Source organism: Alosa sapidissima, chromosome 1 (assembly GCF_018492685.1).
Source record: "Alosa sapidissima isolate fAloSap1 chromosome 1, fAloSap1.pri, whole genome shotgun sequence".
Lineage (NCBI taxonomy): Eukaryota > Metazoa > Chordata > Actinopteri > Clupeiformes > Clupeidae > Alosa > Alosa sapidissima.
The window spans coordinates 26,880,171-26,900,689 of NC_055957.1; the positions used below are offsets into that span (position 1 = coordinate 26,880,171).

Sequence of the window (20,519 nt, forward strand, 5' to 3'; positions counted from 1 at the left end):
CGACAGGTCGCCATGAAGTGCACCGTGGTCCGGGGCCTCATATGGGTAAGAGGTGCTACAGAGTGGAAGAGCTGACCCTCTGGACAGAGAGAGGCCGTGAATGTATGGCATGTGGGGAGCATACTTCACATTGCGTCCATACAGGACCTGAGTGTCCGAGCATGGGGCCTATGTCCCCTCCACCCCACCCCAACCTCCCCTCCCCAACCCCTCTCTCATTAGTCCGGCCAGAGGAATCTCAGGAGCCATCCATCACCAGTCCCCAACCTGAGCTAATTGTGCAGATTACTATTTTCTTCATGCAATTAACCCCTAGTTGGAGGACTGGTCACAACCCCCCCTCTGACAATGGCATGGGGAGCATGAGAGCCTGGGGGGAGAAGGGAATGTGTGTGTGTGTGTTTGTGTGTGTGTGTGTGTGTGTGTGTGTGTGTGTGTGTGTTGGGGGTGAATATGTGAAATAATTCATGTTTTTATGGCTCAGGGGATTGACGCAGTACCGTGCCACCACAAACAGAGGGGTGTCACGGAGCCTCCAGCGAGTGCGTGTGTTTGTGTGTGTCTATGTGTGTGTGTGTGTGTGTGTGTGTGTGTGTGTGTGTGTGTGTGTGTGTGTGTCTATGTGTGTGTGTGTGTGCGTGTGTGTGTGTGTGTGTCTGTGTGTGTGTGTGAGACTGAGGTTTTGTAACCCCCTGCTTGGGGGAGTGGGGGAGGTGGGCAGGGTACCACAACGAGGTTACATAAAGCAAATCACAACAGAGCACAGCCCACACAATCACATCGCAATAATAAAATCACACACACACACAAAGCTTTACAACAATCGTGTTGAATAACACGCAGGTATTGTGTGTGGTTATGAAACCATTTGGCCCATTGTTTCACATCAAGAACAATTGAAGAAGTAGGTCAGTGGGGTAAAGCAGAGGCAAGGGAGAAAACTGGTTCCCAACATGTCGGGGAGAGACAGAGAGAGAGACACAGAGATAGAGAGAGAGAGAGAGAGAGAGAGAGAGAGAGAGAGAGAGAGAGACAGAGCAAGTGTCTCTCCAGAGAACATTCGATCAGGGACGTCTTGTCTTTGTGGATCCATCCTTGCTTTTTTGTCAGGAAAAGAGTTGGGAAAATTTGGGAAGAATGACTGTCCACACAACATCTCAGCACAACATTTTATAATGTTGGAATTTTATAATGTGATTCATTTTAAAAAGAATAAAATAAAATAATATTTTTTTTCCTTAATAAGAAGAGCTGTATGAACTTTGGCTCTTTCATTCACTGAACGAAATAAAGAACACAGCTGTTCCTCGCCCACAATCAAACAGGAACGAGTGACTTTAGAGTGGTCCTGCTTTTACATGAACTCTTAAGGAGTTACAGATCAGGACTGTAAAATAACGGAAAATGTCCATGAACTTCACCTCTAATGTTTGCACTTGGATGTTGGAGGCATAGGACTGGCTGGCAGGTGGCAGCAGGTGAGATGTGTGGCCTCTGTCCAGGCATCAGGGAGCTTCTGCAGCAGCAGGGGTGGATGCCAGCACCTTCTGGATGCGTCTGGCCTACAGACAGATTAACTACCTGCTACCTTTGCACTTCCATACAGACCCAATAGACAGACGTATGCAGTGTGACAAAGACTGAATGGAGAATTTTTAGCTACTCAAGACTCACTCAGTAAGATAATGAATTAGTGAAATACTCTGGAGTTGCTTGCTAGACTGCTCTCGATTACAATAACTTTCAATGATTGCAATGTGGCTCCTGAATTCCATCATGTGATATCTCCTATATCATGAGGCCTGGTACTGACTGACCTCCTCCTCCACCTGCTGCTGTGTCATCGTCCGTTGGTCCACAAACTGACCAACCCGGTCCAGCTGCAGCTCAATGGCGTCCAGGACCTTCTCACAGCTGCTACACCTGCACAGACGAGGTAACGGACAGCAAAGGCACAGAGCCTCAGTTTGGCATGCAAGGAGGGAAGTCTGGCCTGTGTTCCCTGACTAGAATGAGTGGGAAATGGCCATCAGATTTGGCACCAGACTCTTCTCCTCAGCCGGAGCCGGACAGAGGATGTGCTATGGACATGAACCTGCTTTCATTTATGCAATCCAGCCCAACTTGAGTGTAATTTAACACTGTGTTAAACTAACACTTAAAACTAATCTTTAAACTAATGTAATTGAACTTAAAGGAGAATTCCGGTGTGATATTGACCTAAAGTGTATTGAAACATGATACCGAGTGTGAACGTATGTCTCATAGCCCATCTCGGCTTGTCCCCTGCACTCCAAAATCTGGCGCTAGTTAGCCGATGCTACCAACAGCTTTTTCAATAGTGGTGCTTCGGCATCGGGCTAGCCATGCAAATAAATCACTGTTTTACACCCATTTACGAGGCTCAATGTTTCTCCACACTTCATTGGTAGACTTCCGAGGGCCCTGACATTTAAAACGAGACATTGAGAACTTTGAAAAAGCACTGGTAGTTTACTTACAAGACGATTTATACAGACAGTATCTTCACAAAGTTTAGCGTTTGCAGCCATCTTGCAGCCATCTTGAGTAAGAATGAACAGGTATGATAAGGGATCAGATTCCAAAAATAATTCAGTGGAAATGCATGGATTCCAGTTTCTTCCAGTAGCAGCAACTGGAATCCATGCATTTCCACTGAATTATTTTTGGAATCTGATTTCTTATCATACCTGTTCATTCTTACTCATCGCTCGACTTATCGTGACTAAATTCAAGATGGCTGCAAACGCTAAACTTCGTGAAGATACTGTCTGTATAAATCGTCTTGTAAGTAAACTACCAGTGCTTTTTCAAAGTTCTCAATGTCTCGTTTTAAATGTCAGGGCCCTCGGAAGTCTACCAATGAAGTGTGGAGATACATTGAGCCTCGTAAATGGGTGTAAAACAGTGATTTATTTGCATGGCTAGCCCGATGCCGAAGCACCACTATTGAAAAAGCTGTTGGTAGCATCGGCTAACTAGCGCCAGATTTTGGAGTGCAGGGGACAAGCCGAGATGGGCTATGAGACATACGTTCACACTCGGTATCATGTTTCAATACACTTTAGGTCAATATCACACCGGAATTCTCCTTTAATATAATCATCTGCAATGTACATTAACAGTGATGTATCAATTAGACATTCTCAGAGGCATGTTATCAGTGACATCAGTTTCTCCTCAGTAAAGTGCTGTGTGTAATGTATGCTCTGATCGGAGAGGCTCTGTGTCCCTCACCACTGCTGCAGGGTGGACACCAGGCGTCCGGGGTCCGTAGGCTGGATGTCGCGGCCCAGGCAGGAGTCCACCTCCAGCTGCTGCCTGCACCGGTCCAGCTTGCCCCAGATCACGTCGGCGTACAGCGCCTCGATGATCAGGTCCTCCAGCTGCCTCACACTGGCCAGCTCCAATTCCGCCAGCAGCAACGAGTATGGGATACACTGCCAGGGAGAGAGAGATAGAGAGATAGAGAGAGAGAGAGAGAGAGAGAGAGAGAGAGAGAGAGAGAGAGGTGAGTAGGGGGAATCCTATTAATTATTGAATTATGAATATGGATGTTTCTTTTGACAAGTCATGATACAGAAACAACTGAAATCGAGTGCCTGAATGTAAAAAATGCATCTTGGTATGGAAAGTGTACATGGAAAATGTACAACCGTACAGTACATTTTGTGAGAGTATGGCTCAGTTCTCCCAAAAATGTAATAAAAATTCTAAAACCTACTCTACGTCTTACAGTATCAGAGAGAAACACTCGGGGGGAGAATAAAAGAATCATTGAGTGGTATGGAAGTGGGCAGAAAAAAATTCTAACCATTTACTTTGATATACGAGAAAGAGAGTCATACTGTAATCTAGAACAGAGGTTCTCAACCTTTTGGGGGCTAAGGCACACCAAAGGCCAAACCAAAATGCCAAGGCACTCTGACTAATGGTTACTGATTAAGATGAATCTCATACACATGATTACGGTATATTAGCAGGGGTATTTATTCTCATACGCTCATATTTTCATTCACAAGTGTTCATGTGCCTCGGGCGGCTCACCGGTTGAGAACCACTGATCTAGAATACAGAGTTTGTATACTGGCTCGTTTTGTGTTCCACAGGAAAAGGAATGTGAGGGCTTTCACTGACATGAGGATCAATAGAGAGTTTTCATATTCTGTCTAACACTGCTGTCTTTATTTTACATGTCCACACGAGTGAGACATTTCTGTAAAAAAAAAGCATCATTGCTCTGAAAAAAGTCAGATATGCTTCATCACGGTCTAATTTGCCCTCAAGCAAACTAACTGGCTGAGTGATGTAAAAGCCTTGCAATAGTGTACACTTTCAAAGACTGCCACTGAAAGCCCTACTACCCACCACCTTTGGAGGAATTCACATTTGCCTGTGTGTGTGTGTGTGTGTGTGTGTGTGTGTGTGTGTGTGTGTGGGCGGAGGGTTGTGAGAGGCTGGCTTTTTCACAGAGTCAGAGGGAAGGCCAAACAGCTAGCTGGTGTTTCACAAACAGAGAGAAAGGAGCAGTGGAAGAGACAAGGTAAAAGACAAACTTGGACTAGATTACATGGTAAGATCAGGATGAATCGACATCTATGGGCAACAATACTCTAGTTCCTAATATTTCACCAGCACCGTGCAAAATATTTCAATATCCAAAAACGCTTTGGGAACGGTTCCTTGAACAAATGGGCTGAAGCAGCAATGATTCTACTATTGTCCTTAAACCACTACAAAGCCAAGCCGCCCTTATGAAGAATACAATACCTTCATTTTAGCAGCTAAGCTGACTATTGTCAAGTGTCTCAGTTTGTTCTTCTGAACTTCAGTCAAAGGTGGTAGATCATTCTTCTTTTCTGAAAGAAAACAAAGGGATTATCAGTGATTTCAATGTCAATCTAATGGCCATAGACATTGGCCATAGACATTTGCGGTAGGCCAACCGGAATGTTATCAGTTTGCTAACCTTTGTAGTCTTTGAAGGTACCATAAGCAAACACGTTCAAAAGCTCACAGTAGCCTTTACTGGAGCCTGCAGATAACTTCAAAAAAAAAAGTTAAGGTAGACAGGAATTAATTGCTTAATTAAAAAGTAAATTTTCTCATATTCCATTCAAGCTTGTCAATAGTTGAAAGACAAGAGACAGACTATTGCCAGTCAGTTTGAAAACAGAGACACCTAGTGGTGCATTTTGAGAATCACTTGTGAAGACACATTTTGAAAACAATATTTTCGACATCCAAATTACGCTGACAAGAACATTATCAAGCTGAGTAATGTTACCTTTTGCACACAAGGGAGATCCAAGAATTCCCCAAATACGTAAACTCCAGGTGCATCTAAAAGCTGTTTTATGAGGACAACTAGAGCAGGACCTTTAGCCTTTTTGGCAAGTACAACAAATCGCTCCAATTGAATGTTGACTTTTGAAGTTTGTCCTCCATCCATCTGTTTTCGGGCAACAAAATGCTTATTACACCGTTGAAACGGCAAATTTAGACTTGTTCAATCAACTGTCAAAGAGTTTTTTTTTAGTTATTAGCAAACGATGTCAAAAGGCAGTATTAGCCTACATTGTCAAGGTTAGTTAGCAACTAGTCGTTGTTAAAATTTGCTACGGTTTATCAAAGATTCTTTAGATAACGTTATCCTCCTAAGGATGTTAACTAACAACTTGAAATAACTTGATATTGCAAATTAATTTAATCCCACCTTCAAGTATCCAGGTAACTGCATTAAGATAGTGACAATTATAGTCGCCTGTTTTAATCTAAATGATGCAACTTCAGGACAATAATTTATCTATTTCTACATGTTACAGTAGCCACTAGCCAGACAACACATGGATTGTTGTGGCAGCCTGTGAGCGCATGCGCATACTTATTACACAGTGTACGCTGTGCTGGAGCGTCTTCATCTGTGTCGTCTCATTACAAGGGCGTAGGGGCAAATGGTAAAATAGTGCTCATAATCTTAGTAGGACTAGGATCAACTGATTTGACAACTTACAATAAGGCATTTATGAATTTAGTTATTTAGTGTCTCAGCTTGATGGCTGATGTATTGTTTATTGTGGATAGAAGCTTTCTGAATATCTGTGGATATTTCACAAAAGGCCTACGACCCTGAATTATACAGAAATTACCTTGGATTGATCAGTGACAAATGTGAAAAATGCACCACAACTGCATTCCTTGTCTTGTTTCGTGCACCAGATCTTATCAACAGGTTACCAAGCACCAATCATCAGAGATCTGTTTGGCCATGAACATGTCATGTCTGCTATCAACGCCCAGAGACAACAGCAAGAAACTGTTAAGTGATCTCTATCAGGGACAGTAGTCAGCAGACAAACAGAGTAACCAAGGCATTTTATTGTGACCAAGGCATTTTAAGTGAAAATATAGAGTGAAGGAAACTTTTCACAGAGCAAGAGAAGCAAGTTCACAGAGCAGAGCACTACAGCAGACCCAGGTAAATTTCCCACAATTATGTGTGTTGTTTGCAGTATCCAGTGATTGTAGTCTTGCTTATTCATCAATTATGTATTTTCCACCAATCTAATGTTATATATCCTAGTTCAAATTTGGTGTAATTTGGTGTAATATGTAAGGTATGTTGTAAGTGTTTCATTTTTATGAGGGAAGTGACTGACAAAGTTCTCTCATATAGCCTGCTCTATAACTGATCTTCCCATGATGGATTATTATGATTAGTGACAAAGATGTTTTAGGCTGGTCTGTATATAACACCACAAGGTTGCACACAGTGTACCACAAAATGTTAGGTGTGCATTTATATGTCAGTGTTTATGTTTATGTTTATTATATGTCAGTCATTAAGAGTTCATTAATGAGTTTGAAGCCATTATTTTATGGTAAAAACATCAGTTGCTGTAAGCCAGTTTTAATTTCTCTCATATGATAGTCTAATGCAAGTTAGATATCTCCTTGAAGTCTGACACAAAGGCAAGCCATAGTCTATCTTTGTGAAACTGGCCCAGGGCTAGTTATCACCTGGCTGCCATCTTATCTCCTCTCCTCACTGTCTTTTTTAGCTGCAGTGATGGATCAGAGTCTCACTGGGAGCAGAGAGAAGGGCAGCCACTGGTGTGCCTCAAACTCCCACCCCAGGCCCAAATCAGCCCGAGGCCACAGGACTTGTGTCTCAGAAACTCTGCATCAAAGTCGACAGACATATCAAATCCCATCCAGAGACAAGCGCAGCCCATCTCACTGTGTTCAAATTAATGACCGCCATGATCAGGGTGGCCCAGTGCCCATCAGACCAGACACCTCAATGGCAGCCATGACCTCCATCTCACCTCAGGGTGGTCAAGGTGACCGAAGTGAGACCCGAATGTCAGGCCCCCAGGAGGCTTGTGAGAGCAGTGGCCAAAGAACGCGACCGAAGTCGGCCAAGGCACGCTCGAGGAACCCACCCCAAGGGGAAACTCAGCCACGACACCGACCACACGATGTCGACCGCAGGGATTGTTGTTTTGTTCAGCTGACCCAGCTGCATCACGCAACAGCATCAGGTCATCCATCCCCTGAATCCTTCTGTGCCCCATTGCCTCGTGTGCCCTGTACTCTAAACAAGTACAGTGTGTTGCCCTCCATAAGGTCGAAAGACCCACAAAGGCTTCCTCAAGGACAAACATGAAGCAACTCCTGACGTATTATGGACATTTTGAACGATTTTTAGAATCATCTAAGAGGAACCACAGAGTAAAGCAGATTTAACAAACTATAGCTCGGTTCTGAGTGGACCCGTCCAATATTCAGTTTAATAGGCCAATGCAAACAGTCCCCTTTGCATGGCTGAGTCAGGTCTACTATTATAATTATTATTTGCAGTGATAGGTAAGCTAAACTTCAAGCTACTCTATTAAAGGAGAAATCCAGCGATTTTTCAAATACTGTAGATCTCCGTTTCTCTAGGTCACCGAGTATTGTCTGAAAACCCCAGAAAACAGTTTTACCTAGCTCTTCCAGGCAGATACAGTGCTACACTCTGGGTGCATGTTCATGAGCCCCCATGATCATGTCCCTAAAGTGTAGCGCTGTAGCTGCCTGGCGGCTTTACAACAATTTTTTTTTTTAACTGCCAGTACTCGGTGACCTCGAGAAACGGAGATTTATGAATAATTGCCGGATTTCTCTCTTAATAGAGTAGCTTGTAGCTTAGCTTGCCCATCACTGATTATTTGTTACTATTTAGTAATTATTGTGCATATGGCAGCACTCATATGAACACATTTTAACTTAATGTCTTCATAACATAAAGACATGAATGCATGCTGCCCATTGGGTACTGGGGAACTGACTTTTTAGCCTGTAGGGGGCGCCAAGGGGACACTTCCACTTTTTGTTGGGAGTAGTCCAACCTTACTTCAAACTGCCCTCACTTGACAGGGCCATAATACTTCATCCAGAAATCTTCCAGTTTCTCACTTATTATGAAACATTTCTCTTGATGTGCACAATAGGCTTTTTATGATTGATTGATATGTGTTTCAAATAATTACTTTACATTGTCTGATGAAATTGTTTATTTAGTTTAGGCCTACTCTGTGTTGATTTCCTCAGTAAAGGGCCAATTGAAAAAAAATATTATAGTTCTTGTCCTGCAAATACTCCAAGGTACAATTCTGGAAAAAATATTTTAAATGAAAAAAGTAACTCCACATTAGGGATAAGTGGGCGAACCTTGTGTTGGTTATGCTGACATGGTTGCCAAGTGGATTCCTGTTACCATGGTTTTAGGACACCCTGGGCAGATCATATTCAGGAAAGGTCATGGGATGTTCCGTATTAAATTTGTTGAGCTCCGTCACCTTGGGCAAGGAAGAGCAGCCTGTTGAGCACTTCTGTTGCAGAACAAATTAAAGCACTTTCAAGGCAAAGGCTCTTTTTTATTTTGTCTATGATAAGGGAGTTTTTGCAAGTGAGAGTTTTGCCTCATTCAGTTAGCAAGGTATAGGCAACATTTGGTCCAGTCAATCTGTGTTTAGTCAAAAGAGTCAAACGAGAAATGATTAATATACACAAATGCACAAATGAATGCACACATAAAACAGCAAACCACAGCATTAGGGCCAGATACGGCCCTTTATCTCTGGAGTGGACTGCTAATGCATGAGCCTACTTCGTGGAAGGAGGTCTTTGGTTAGCAGAGTGAGGCTGCGGAGGGACTGACTGTGATGAGTGCTGCTCAAGAAAATCTGTTTGCTGCGCGGGCAGACCATCGTCAGGTGTCATTAGAGGGGTGAACTAGTCATTAGCGGTGAATGATGACTGGCTGTCACAGGCACTTGGCCTGACACTGACCAGAAGGCCTGGCCTGGCTGCCGGCTCACATCCGTACATGCAGCTCAGGAGAGCCGACTGATTGCACAGGAGAGCCAGACACACTGCCTCTGGAGCTGCAGATGCATGTGTAATATAACCTCAGGGCCAAGACCAAAAAAGAAAATACAATTTCTATGGCATATTGTTGCTGTTTTCTTTATTACAATGTCACAGTCTGTGTGTTCCTGTGTGTGTGTGTGTGTGTGTGTGTGTGTGTGTGTGTGTGTGTGTGTGTGTTGAAAGTCATCATCCTGCAAGACTGTTTTGTTGTCAAAACTAAATATTTGTACACCACTGACGCCCTAAACATGAACTGTAAACATGTTTTACAAGCAAAAGATCTGTGATAGTTTTTGTAGGCTATGTCATTAGAACAACAAAAACATCACTGTATAATGCTCCTATATCATCTTCATCTCCTTTCCCCAATATGACATGATTTTGTTATCCTGAAATTCACAGCCGCCGTTGTTACACGCCAATATGAATTGAAAACTATTTTCTAATATGCGCAGTGTGCTCCGAAATGGGCGTGGTGGGCAGCTTTGCAGTTATTAGCAGACATAAATGATCAACTGTGTGAGCGCTCACGGTGCTGTGAACGAGGAGGGAATTGATATGCGCTCCGGCGAACAGTGAGTGACGCGGGGTTAACAGGCAAATACAGAGGAAGGATGGAGTGAAACTAACCTTCACTGTCACCAGAGGAACTGCGAGGAAATTGTAGAAGTAAGTGAATCTTGGAAAACGCTAAGCCGTTTTTTATGTATTTCGCTACTGCAGTGCTGTCGAATTGTATCCCGTTGCTTGCATTTGCTTTATAGCCTACCGCATGGGCTCAAAATAAGTAGTTTGAAAGACTTTTCATCATAGGAACTGGTGTCAAAAAATGTAGGTTATCACTTGAACTTGAACCACTAAACCGATGCTAAAATACTGTATGTTTGAATGAGTCTCTAGGATTCTCTGAGTGTTTTGATTTGTGTTGACAGATGCAGTCGTTTTAATTCCAGACATTCTGCTAAAATTGTACTTTAATGAACCAATAAGTAGACTGAATTAAAATTTCTCTTACAGTTATGTAGATGCTTTCCAGAGTTGAGTTTTATTTTGAATGAATCCAATGAACAGCTAAGGCATTTTGTTTATAGGCAGTATTGCTTTGATTGTTTTTATGTTTTAGTTACCGTAGATACAAATACTTACCAGGTATGTATAATTAGTTAGGAATTTAATAAAATTGTGTTGTGAGCTATATAGTTAATCTCTGATACTCTATGTCATTTGAATTGTGATCAATGTCACTTATTAGCAGTTTTAACTCATTTGACTGTTACATCTGGAAATACAAAATAGCAGTGTTGTGAAGCTAAAGGCCACTAACATCATCATAGGGACCTAATTTCAAATAGGCTTAGTAAAAATGCTTTTTCCAAATTCTTCCTGGGCCTATATTCATAGTCTGGAGTGGGCCCCATTTAAACTTAAATTCAGCAATGCTATAGGATAGGATATGCTGTAAGAGAGTCCAAAGTCATGTATGGCACAATGGAGCAGTAAATGATCAGTTTAGATGCGTGATATATAGAACACAATGGCACTAACAGTTAATAAGGACATTTAGAATTGAGTTATTTAGAAAGCCCTAAGTGTTTCCTTAGTCTTTCCTAAAAGGTGAGTTGCATTGAAATATAATACATTAAACATTATTTTCTCTATTTGCATTTAAGAATATAAACACAAAATCATAGTCAGAAGGTCTGATATGATCTGTATGCCAGGCTTGTTTGCTGGCCCAGAGTGTTAGTGTGTGTGTGTGTGTGTGTGTGTGTGTGTGCAATGGTGCATGATGTATAGTTTTTTGTTGTTGTTGTTGTTGTGGTTGGTAGAGTTGAATAAGTTCTGTTAGAGGCAGGTCACGCAAACACTTGGTTTATCAGATCGCCATGACTTATGGAGATCTAGGGTTTTCCATGCCCCGAGTCACAGTGTAGAGCCTGCGAGCCGTGGCTGCATTAAACTGCCAAAGCCCAGCCACTGTCTCTGCCACGGACCCGGCCCTGAAGTGGCCTGGATGCAGAAGGATGCATAACCCCTCCCTCCAGCCGGATTGTGGCCACACTTACTGTATACCTATACTTAATACTTAATTCCTTATAATCAATACTTGTATAATGCTGTAACCCTATTACGTCAACCCATTCTTGCACTGATATAGTTTTTTTTATATTAACTTGTCTACCCTCTTATATGTCCATATTTATTTTATGCTGGTCTCTAGACTTTATTCTTGTGCTGTTGCACTGTTGGACTTTCCCCTCGGGGATCAATAAAGTATCTACAGTATCTATCTAAGATCCACCTCAGGTCACAGCTGCAGTCATTCTCCAATCACTCTGCCATCTTGAACTCTGGGTAGTGTAAGGACACATCACTGTATAGGAAATTCCTTAAGTATATGAAATGCACAACACTGTACGCATAGGAAATCCTGTATGCTTATGAGATTACATTTACACTAAGGGCATTTCAGAAAAGTTATTCTGTCCCTGCGCTCACTTCAGTCTATCTTATATGAGACTCAGTAACACACTAACCCTGTTGTGATTGATTCATTTAGACTTGAATCCACACTCTGGAGGGCTTGATAGTGACCATGAACCATGATACGGTTCATGCTGAGACCCCCAGAGGTGCCCCACTGGTCCCTCCTCCTTCTCCATAAAACCAGAATGACATTTCCCTGACCCATATTGATGTCCTTTTACTGTACACCAACATGGGTAGCCAGCTGGGACTTGTTGATCTACTTAGACGGAGGTGTATGTAAAAGGCCATTACCAGGACAAGAACAAACACTGAGTGACCACTACCGCCATCCACTGCTCAGTCAGCTGTGTTACCCAACACACCACCCCCGCTCCCAATAAACCCTGTGCACCTGCACTTTCAATTAACAGCCCTTTAGTCTGACCCCTTGAACCCTATTTCCAAGTAAGCTTTAAAAGAAACAAACAAAGGTATAGGCTTCATCAAGGACTTGTTTTAGGGGAGAGAGATGGAAAAGAAAGCTATACTTCTATACTTGTACTGTCATCTTGTACTGTAATTCTCCACCACTGAATCGAGTGACTTTGAATAAATGCATGCCCTTGGGCAGCTGCTAGATGTTAATGTGATTTTACCTCAGGTGGGTCAGGTAAGCAGACTGGCCATTATGGCATGGTGGGTGCCTCTGCCGGGGCACTTGTGCTGTTGACCAGCTGGTTAATGATTTAGCCAAATGCTAATGTAGCCTCACGCTCATTCTAGCCGTTGCCTGGTAGCCGAAAGGCATTGCCCAGTTACCAGGGGACAGTGACTGGGCACTTCATGTAAACAAATAACTGTGAAGAAAACATAATTATTCCATTGAAAAACAGAAAACAGGGTTATCTTTTAAATTACAGGATCACACAATTATAGTCATATTATTTTATTTGCATACAGGAAAGACTTAATGAATTCAGTACGATTTTCAGTGTTTTAGAATCTAGGAAAGTTGTGTGATAAATATAAAATATGGTATGTTTAGACTAAAACATTAAGTTATGTTTAGATTACATTCAAAATGAAAACTTTCCCCTTTTTCCTACTCATTGGTCATCTTACTTATAGAGAATATGCCTGGCCTAAGAAACAGGTCTACCTGGGCACCTCTGCTCCTGAAAACCTCCTGCATCAAGTCCTGTGCCAAAGGCTGCTCCCTGGGCCTCACTGCCCACCTCACCTATGCCAACATAGAGCCAGTGCCAGTGGAGGGTGAGCTCATTGGTTTTCTCAGTCATGAATCTCTCATGTCAGCTGGGTATTAAGCCATAGATACATTTCTGCATGTTCTTTATAGCAAACAGAAAGACACATTAAAGCTTTTATTTTCTCTTCTCTCCTTTGCTCTTCCCTTCTCCTCTCCATTCTGTCCTCCATGCTCATCACACACACACACTCTTCCTCTTTCCTCTTCTCTCCTCAACTCCACTCCTCAATTGTCTCTTTTCTCTTTCCTCTCCATTCACTCTCTCTCTTCTCTTCTCCTCCGTCCCCTACGCTCCATGTCTCCCCTCCCTTTGTCTCCCCCTCCCATCTCCAGGGGTGTTTGTGTACCCACTGGCTGAGAAGGAGGCGGTGGTGGGCTTTGAGGCGTCCATCGCGGGCCGGCTCGTCAGCGTGCAGATCCAGAGCCGGGGCAAGCTGGAGGACTGTTGCCTGGACTGCTGCCCCACCTCCGCCTTAGACACCCAGTGCACCAATGGCAAGGACTGGTGCTGCTGTGGCAACTCCAGCCAGGACATGCAGTGCACCAATGGTGAGCAAAAAATTGATATACAAATAAATAAATAAATAAATACACCAACCAACAAACAAATACATACATAAAGTCTACTGTCTGCTCCAGATAGGACGTACAGTGCACGATTAGAGAGGAGATACAGTAATAAACGAATAAACACACCAACAGTCAAACAAATGCATACGAATTATGCTTGATTATATCTAATTTGTAACAATTGGATATACATGGTGCTTTACAGATGTGAATAAAGCACAGAAAAGGACAGAGATAAGACAGATAGTGAAAAATAAACTGTCGGTACTCAGGATTTCAGTATCAAATATTGGGTTTAAACAAACCTTCAAACAACACCTCAAATACATTATTTGTTGTACTGGCATACTCAGAAAGCTTTCACCCTTTCTTTCAAAGACCAAGAGCCAGTCAGCTGTAAGCACATCCTTAAGAGAGGAGTGATGCTTCTCTTGTAGACATCAAAGACTGCAGCCAGGGAGAGGGAGACATCACACAAGCCAAACACAGTACAATACCCTGCTTTAATCTTCCAGTAAATCACGTTGACAATTATTGAACAGTAATCAACTTAATCCAATTAATTAATGGACGCTGTGGTGGTGGTGGTGGTGTGGGAGGGGGGTGGTACTGTTATCTTTGTGAGTTATTATTAGACACATGTTCCATCAGTATGTGTGCTCTTTAGCAGTTGCTTTACCTGTTGAGCCACACAGATCTTCTGTCTGTCTGTCTGTCTGTCTGTCTGTCTCTCTCTCTGTCTACATGCTTGTATGTGTCTAACTAAAAAAACAAATGGTTCAATTTACCTCAGATTTTCAGACAGATACAGATTGATAGAGGTAGAGGTTGCTTGGTCATCCTATCTGTACGTGGATGCTGGACGTTTTGCTTCACTTTCATGAACGTTGTGAGATAGGGGAGAGGGTGTCTAGCCACCTGACTAAGTTAATTCCAAATGGATATTGTCCTGTCCTGTCCTGTCCTGTCCTGTGTTGTGTTGTGTTGGGTTGTTTCCCCCTTGTGTCTCAGGACACCTGATTTTGGATGAGGACCTGGAGCGAGGCACCTTCATCATCAGCATCGGACTCATTGGCTCCATGGAGATTGTGTCTGTCATTATCAGCACTACTCAGGAATTACCCACCCTAGAGAATGGAGCGATCCGTCTCGTGTTCCCCACAGTCCTCACACCCATAGTGAGGGCGCGGATGGTGCCAACCAAGAGTGAAAATGGGGGTCGCTCAGAGGAAAATGGGTAAGGCCTTATTTAGGAATTCTGATATATAGACAGAAACATGTTACATAACATAAACACCAGCACCTTGTCCTTGTTCATTATATACAACAGTCTAAAACCATTTTTTATTTTATGTGCCATTATTCATGATGGGCATAGACCCCATTTTACATGTATATTTTGAAGACTGAACTGTACACTGATCACTTCAACATATAAAGCCACTTCTCTGGTGTGCCTCTGTAATATACCTCACTCTTTTTAAACCTGTTTCTTTTTCCCAGTTCAACCAGTTGTTTTGGTACCAGTCCTGGCAAGGCAGACCGGCTGCTGGGATCCAGCCTGCAGTGTGTCCACGCCATCTTCACCAGCCCTGCCACCAACCTCTCGCCCTATGAGCTCAGCTTCCAGCTACTGGTCAGAGGGGCATGTCTTCTGGCAGGTGCGTGCGCGCACACACACAAACACACTCTCACACACACAAAACACACACACACACACACACACACATAAAATACGCACAAACACACACACAGGGAAGAGGACAGTCCTGAGACTCCCTCGAGCAGACAGAACTGCAGCCGCTCTCTCTACTGTGGGAGAGGCACAATCGACTGTGACACTGACAGCCATGAAATACGTCCCACTCACCACCAACCAGCCTAGAGAGGCCAAGCACAAGGAGGGATGTGTGTGTGTGTGTGTGTGTGTGTGTGTGTGAAAGAAGTCTGGCTCCGAGCCTAGATCCCCTGGCTCCACCATCAGCTCGGCAGACGATGGCGGAGGACTAAGCCTTTGACCCTCAACAAACCCTCGGTCAGCACTGTATGTCTGTGGAAGAGAAGAAGGAAGTGTCCCAGGCCTACTGTATACGCTAGAGCACACAGGCTGTCTGTGGGAGGGTTGTGTCCTCACCTAGCTTTCACCAGAAAATGCTCTTCTGTTGGAACTTATCTCTCTCACACAATCTGCCATTTTAGTATACAAATAAAAGCATAAACAATGTCATTTTTGATAGGAAATCTGAAATAATGTTAAACATGTATAATCTAAAAGGTACACAATCATCAGTTTCCATGTGTGTGTGTGTGTGTGTGTGATTAGTGATCTTTATCTCCTTGCAGTGGTTTCTGTGTGTGTTGTGGGTTTGAGGTGTGTTTGAGGGTTTACTATTAAGCATCTACAGACCTTAGCATCAACCTTAACATCAACCTGTCAGGGACTAAAGATGAAAATGAGCTTGAATAGCTAAATCCGGTGTATTTACATGTTTTATGCTAATGAGCATGTTCATTAATGTGCACTGTCCCTTTTAAATAAATAAACAAACAAACAAAAAACTTTGGGCCAATTACAGATGCATGAAGCTGGCCCTGAGCCTGTCTGCTCCAGACCTTGTAGCAACTCCAGGCTTTTGTCAGCCTCCTTCTCACTTACATCAAATACTCACTGTGAATGTTGTGTGGGTGCTTCACAACAAGAGGAAGACAGAACGGGTTTGCTCTTCTGCAGTGCATCTATAGTACTGTCACTAATGCAATGTGAGTCCAGACCTGTTGTGTCCCTAATAAGTGATGATGGGCACCTCTAGGTGTGAGTGTGACCTTATTGGGCACCTAACACCTCACTGCTCCCGGAGCGCCGCTGTTGTTGTTGCAGGCAGCTCACTGCGCCGGAATTAGTGTGTGCTTCACCTCACTGTGTGTTCACTGTGTGCTGAGTGTGTTTCACTAATTCACGGATTGGGATAAATGCAGAGACCAAATGTCCCTCACGGAATCAAAAGAGTATATATAGTATAGTATATATAGTATATATACATACTTATTTACATTTACATTCATTCATTTAGCGCACGCTTTTATCCGAAGCCACTCACAAAATGAGGATTAACACTCAAGCTACGTTGCAAAGGGCCCTTAGGTACCAATAAATAGTGCTACCAGAGGACCAAGACAGAGAGTTGAGTGAGGCCAAGAACATGCGGGCCTCCAGTCTGCTGCCCATCTCAGGATCAGCTTCTCTCTGGGTCATGCTGCTCTCTGTCTCGTGCTGCTACGTCTCCCCAGGCCTGGAGAGCCCCACCCACCCACTGCGGGCTGATGCTGACCCCAGCGCCCAGTCAGCCTCTGTTACCTGCATCACACTGGCCGAGGAGCACCCTTACGACCGGCACCTCGAGATCATCCTCCACCTGAGTGGTGAGTAAGCCTCACCTGAAGCACACACACACCTGGTGATAAGGGGGTCTGAACTTACTCACCAGGGGGGTGTTGTGACTGCTGCTGCTAAACAAACTTCTATCAGACTTGTTTGTTTAGCTAACTGTTTCCTTATTTGATGCCATGCAATCTCTGATGCTAGCAAATGAGTGAGTATAAGTAGTTAAAAAATCAAAACAGTCTGATATGCTAATGCTGTTAAATGGCTCAGATGTGAGGACTTGGCTTTGTCTGTTAAAATGGTCGTTGACACAGTAATGTAAATCACATCCCCCTGACAGAGCCTCACAGCCCATTGGTCATCCTGGAAAGGGGGCGGCTCACTTTCAGCCAATACGAGCAGCAGATCAGTGCACGCCGTGACTTCGTTCGCTGTGCTCGCAAGGATCCTGAGTCAGAGAAAAAGGTGACCTCTCACCTCTATCACCTCTTCAATCAGTCATTCAGTCAGTCTGTCAGTCAGTCTGTCTGTCTGTCCATACCATATATGTATGTATGTATGTATGTATGTATTTTTGTATGTATGTATGTGCTGTATATGAACTGTTTGATGAATGCGTCTGTCTGTGTGACCCTGTTCATCACTGTGCCAGTGGCAGCTGACCGCATCACTAACGTGTGTCCCTGCAGCTGGAGTTTGTGAGGAAGCGCTACCATAAGGACATCCTGTGCAGCCCGGTGCTGATGCTGAACTTATGCCCGGACCTGCTGTCCGAGCCGCCCCAGCTGCAGAGGGCATCTCGGGAGCTGCTCTTTCTCATCGACCGCAGCGGCAGCATGAGTGACCTCAACATCAGCAAGATCAAGGCAAGCAAACCCCCATTCTGCAGCCTCCTTCAGCTCATAGCAATGCCTTTTACCCTTTAATGTTTTTTTCTGTCTTTCTTGCTTTCTATCCTTTCTTTACTTTTCTGCTCTTTATCTTTTTATTCTCTTCTAATTACTCCTCCCATCTACACATATTATTTCTCTCTGTTGGTTAGTTATCTGAGGTCTTTCTGCTCTGCTCTAATAAGATGACCAATGTCCCCTGTTGCTTTGTGCCCTGAAAGATCAAACTTCACCCAGATCCAGATGAGAATTACAGTGGAATCACCTGTCTGTTCTGAGACATGGACAATCACTGACCGTGTCTGATCTGGGACATACATTAGACAATCACTGACTGTGTCTCTCCCACCTGCATTTTTTTCTCCATAATAGGAAGGGATGCTGGTGGCCATTAAAAGTGTCCCTCCTGGGACGATGCTCAACATCATCGGCTTTGGCTCCACCGTCAAGACCCTGTTCACCACCAGCAAGCCTTGTTCTGATGTCAGTTTTACCTCCTCACACACGCGCACGCACGCACGCACGCACGCACACACGCACACGCACGCACGCACGCACACACACACACACACACACACACACACACACACACACACACACACACACACACACACACACACACACACACACACACACACACTAACACTAACACTCTGGGCCAGCAAACAAGCCTGGCATACAAATCATATCAGACCTTCTGACCATGATCACAACCTGTGTGTTTGTAGAGCTACCGGTATTCATCATACAAACATGTGGTACTTCATGAACATGTGGAACAACATTTTATTTTCATACCATTATACCATGAGCAGTGCCATCACCATTCACTTACAAGTGAAGTTTTGCCCTACTTAGAAATGGGAAATATTGAATAGAAATCAACCCCTTTATTCTCATTCCCAGCCTAGAGTTACCAAACAGATTCATTCTGATCTTACAGTTTTTCTCAGTCGCTTTGGTGCTTTTCTCAGATCAGAATGAAAATTCTCATAACTATTAGTTCAACCTCCACAACATTTAGTTATTTGTGCACATCATAGTAGCAATTTCTCCTTCTTCTGAACAAATTGCAAATGCTTTTGGACATGTTTCAGTTGCTTTGTCATGTCAGTCAAAATGAACTATACTTATGGATGCTGAATAGTTAAAACTGATAGTCTTCATTTCATTGCTTGAGTCATTACATACAAAATTGGTGAACTAGTTATCAAATTCTGTCACAATGCTGTAGAATTGCAAAGAGCACAGTAAAAATGTGAAACGTACATATTCAGTGTCTTGTACTCACTCTCCTAACTACAGCAATTTCTAACTTTACTGTAGTTTTCAAATGTCTGTACAAGTAGGCTACTGTATAGTGCTGTCTTGAGCATGTTCAGGTAGTGTCACCAAGTTCTGACCTTTTTTGGATGGGAAAACACTGAGAGAATAAACTGCCATAATGAAAACATGACAAAGCCATTTGCCTATCTTGTTGATAAACGATGGTGTCAAGACTTCTCATTTTGATGACACTGGCAGTTTCATTGACATAAATAATACTTTAGTTTTGAGGAATGGACTATCCATTTTGAGCAAGTGACGTGCTTTTGCAGGTTATCCACTAGGTTTTGCAGTTTGCACTAATTGTTTTGAGAAATGCACTAACTGCTGTGCAAATGTTAATAGTGATGTGAGAAAAGCACCAAAGCGACTGAGAAAAACTGTAACAAAAACACTTTAGACAGTTTCTTGCCCTGAAGCATGGTAAATAATTTTTTTCTTGATTGACTGTTACGATGACCTGAAGCAGAAAATTCATTTTTTAGGTTTGTGAAATGTATTAATGTGGCCAGTGGTTAAATTTGTTGTTATTATTTATCTTTAACAGAGTGAAATGTTATGACCTTTGTGAGATACTAATTGTTTTATACTAAGACAGGGAAGAAGTGTGCACACACACACACACACACACACACACACACACACACACACACACACACACACACACCAGGCAATTTTCAGGTCATCCTCCCAGGTTGCTGTGGTAGCGGGGAGGATCGGGTTTACACAGGGTTCTGGTCAGAAAGGACAAACACTACTACAGGCCATATGCCGTCCCCCGCATGCATTTACAAGAGGTGGTCATTTGAGCTCAGCTATTACAGACCAGTTCCTCATGCTCCTCTGGCAGGAAAAGCTCTTTCTAGTCTGTCAACACCCCAGACCTATTTTTCAGCCAACATTTGAATATTGACTTGGCAGATGTTCTCCCTATTGGCAGATGTGCTCCCAGATAGATAGATAGATAGATAGATAGATAGATAGATAGATAGATAGATAGACAGATAGATAGACAGATAGATATGTTTATCGACTGGGAATAACATAATACCTCATATAATTTTGGGAGTGCTTTGATTTGTGCATTGATAATATTAGTATAATAGTTTACACTTATAGCCAACACTTATAGCCATCTCTGTCTTCTCTCTCCCTCTCTGTGACCCTTGGGTCTTTA

At 43.1% G+C, this 20,519-nt stretch overlaps 2 protein-coding genes across 4 annotated transcripts in view; one reads left to right on the forward strand and one right to left on the reverse strand.

Moving 5' to 3' along the window:
- Window positions 1-1,206: 1,206 nt before the first annotated feature.
- LOC121719914 (COP9 signalosome complex subunit 7b-like) lies at window positions 1,207-5,900 on the reverse strand. 2 transcript variants are annotated; one of them, XM_042105670.1, is made up of 7 exons: window positions 5,738-5,899; window positions 5,309-5,473; window positions 4,991-5,066; window positions 4,792-4,880; window positions 3,259-3,461; window positions 1,818-1,923; window positions 1,207-1,562 (listed from the first exon to the last, which is right to left on the reverse strand). In XM_042105670.1, exons 1-7 carry the CDS (start codon window positions 5,759-5,761, stop codon window positions 1,506-1,508), a joined length of 720 nt encoding a protein of 239 aa, XP_041961604.1. In that variant the 5' UTR covers window positions 5,762-5,899; the 3' UTR covers window positions 1,207-1,505. The 2 variants fall into 2 exon arrangements, with proteins under 2 accessions (XP_041961604.1, XP_041961614.1); XM_042105680.1 differs by lacking the exon at window positions 5,309-5,473 and having other exon boundaries at window positions 5,738-5,900.
- Window positions 5,901-9,973: 4,073 nt separating this feature from the next.
- vwa5b2 (von Willebrand factor A domain containing 5B2) overlaps window positions 9,974-20,519 on the forward strand; it is a 24,126-nt gene continuing 13,580 nt past the window's right edge. For both annotated transcript variants that reach the window (XM_042097295.1, XM_042097303.1), the window contains exons 1-9: window positions 9,974-10,107; window positions 13,036-13,179; window positions 13,508-13,723; window positions 14,756-14,981; window positions 15,248-15,405; window positions 17,033-17,164; window positions 17,467-17,591; window positions 17,816-17,992; window positions 18,389-18,499. In XM_042097295.1, the coding sequence (XP_041953229.1) occupies window positions 13,041-13,179; window positions 13,508-13,723; window positions 14,756-14,981; window positions 15,248-15,405; window positions 17,033-17,164; window positions 17,467-17,591; window positions 17,816-17,992; window positions 18,389-18,499 (1,284 nt within the window). In that variant the 5' untranslated portion in view covers window positions 9,974-10,107; window positions 13,036-13,040. The remainder of the gene's footprint in view (window positions 10,108-13,035; window positions 13,180-13,507; window positions 13,724-14,755; window positions 14,982-15,247; window positions 15,406-17,032; window positions 17,165-17,466; window positions 17,592-17,815; window positions 17,993-18,388; window positions 18,500-20,519) is intronic.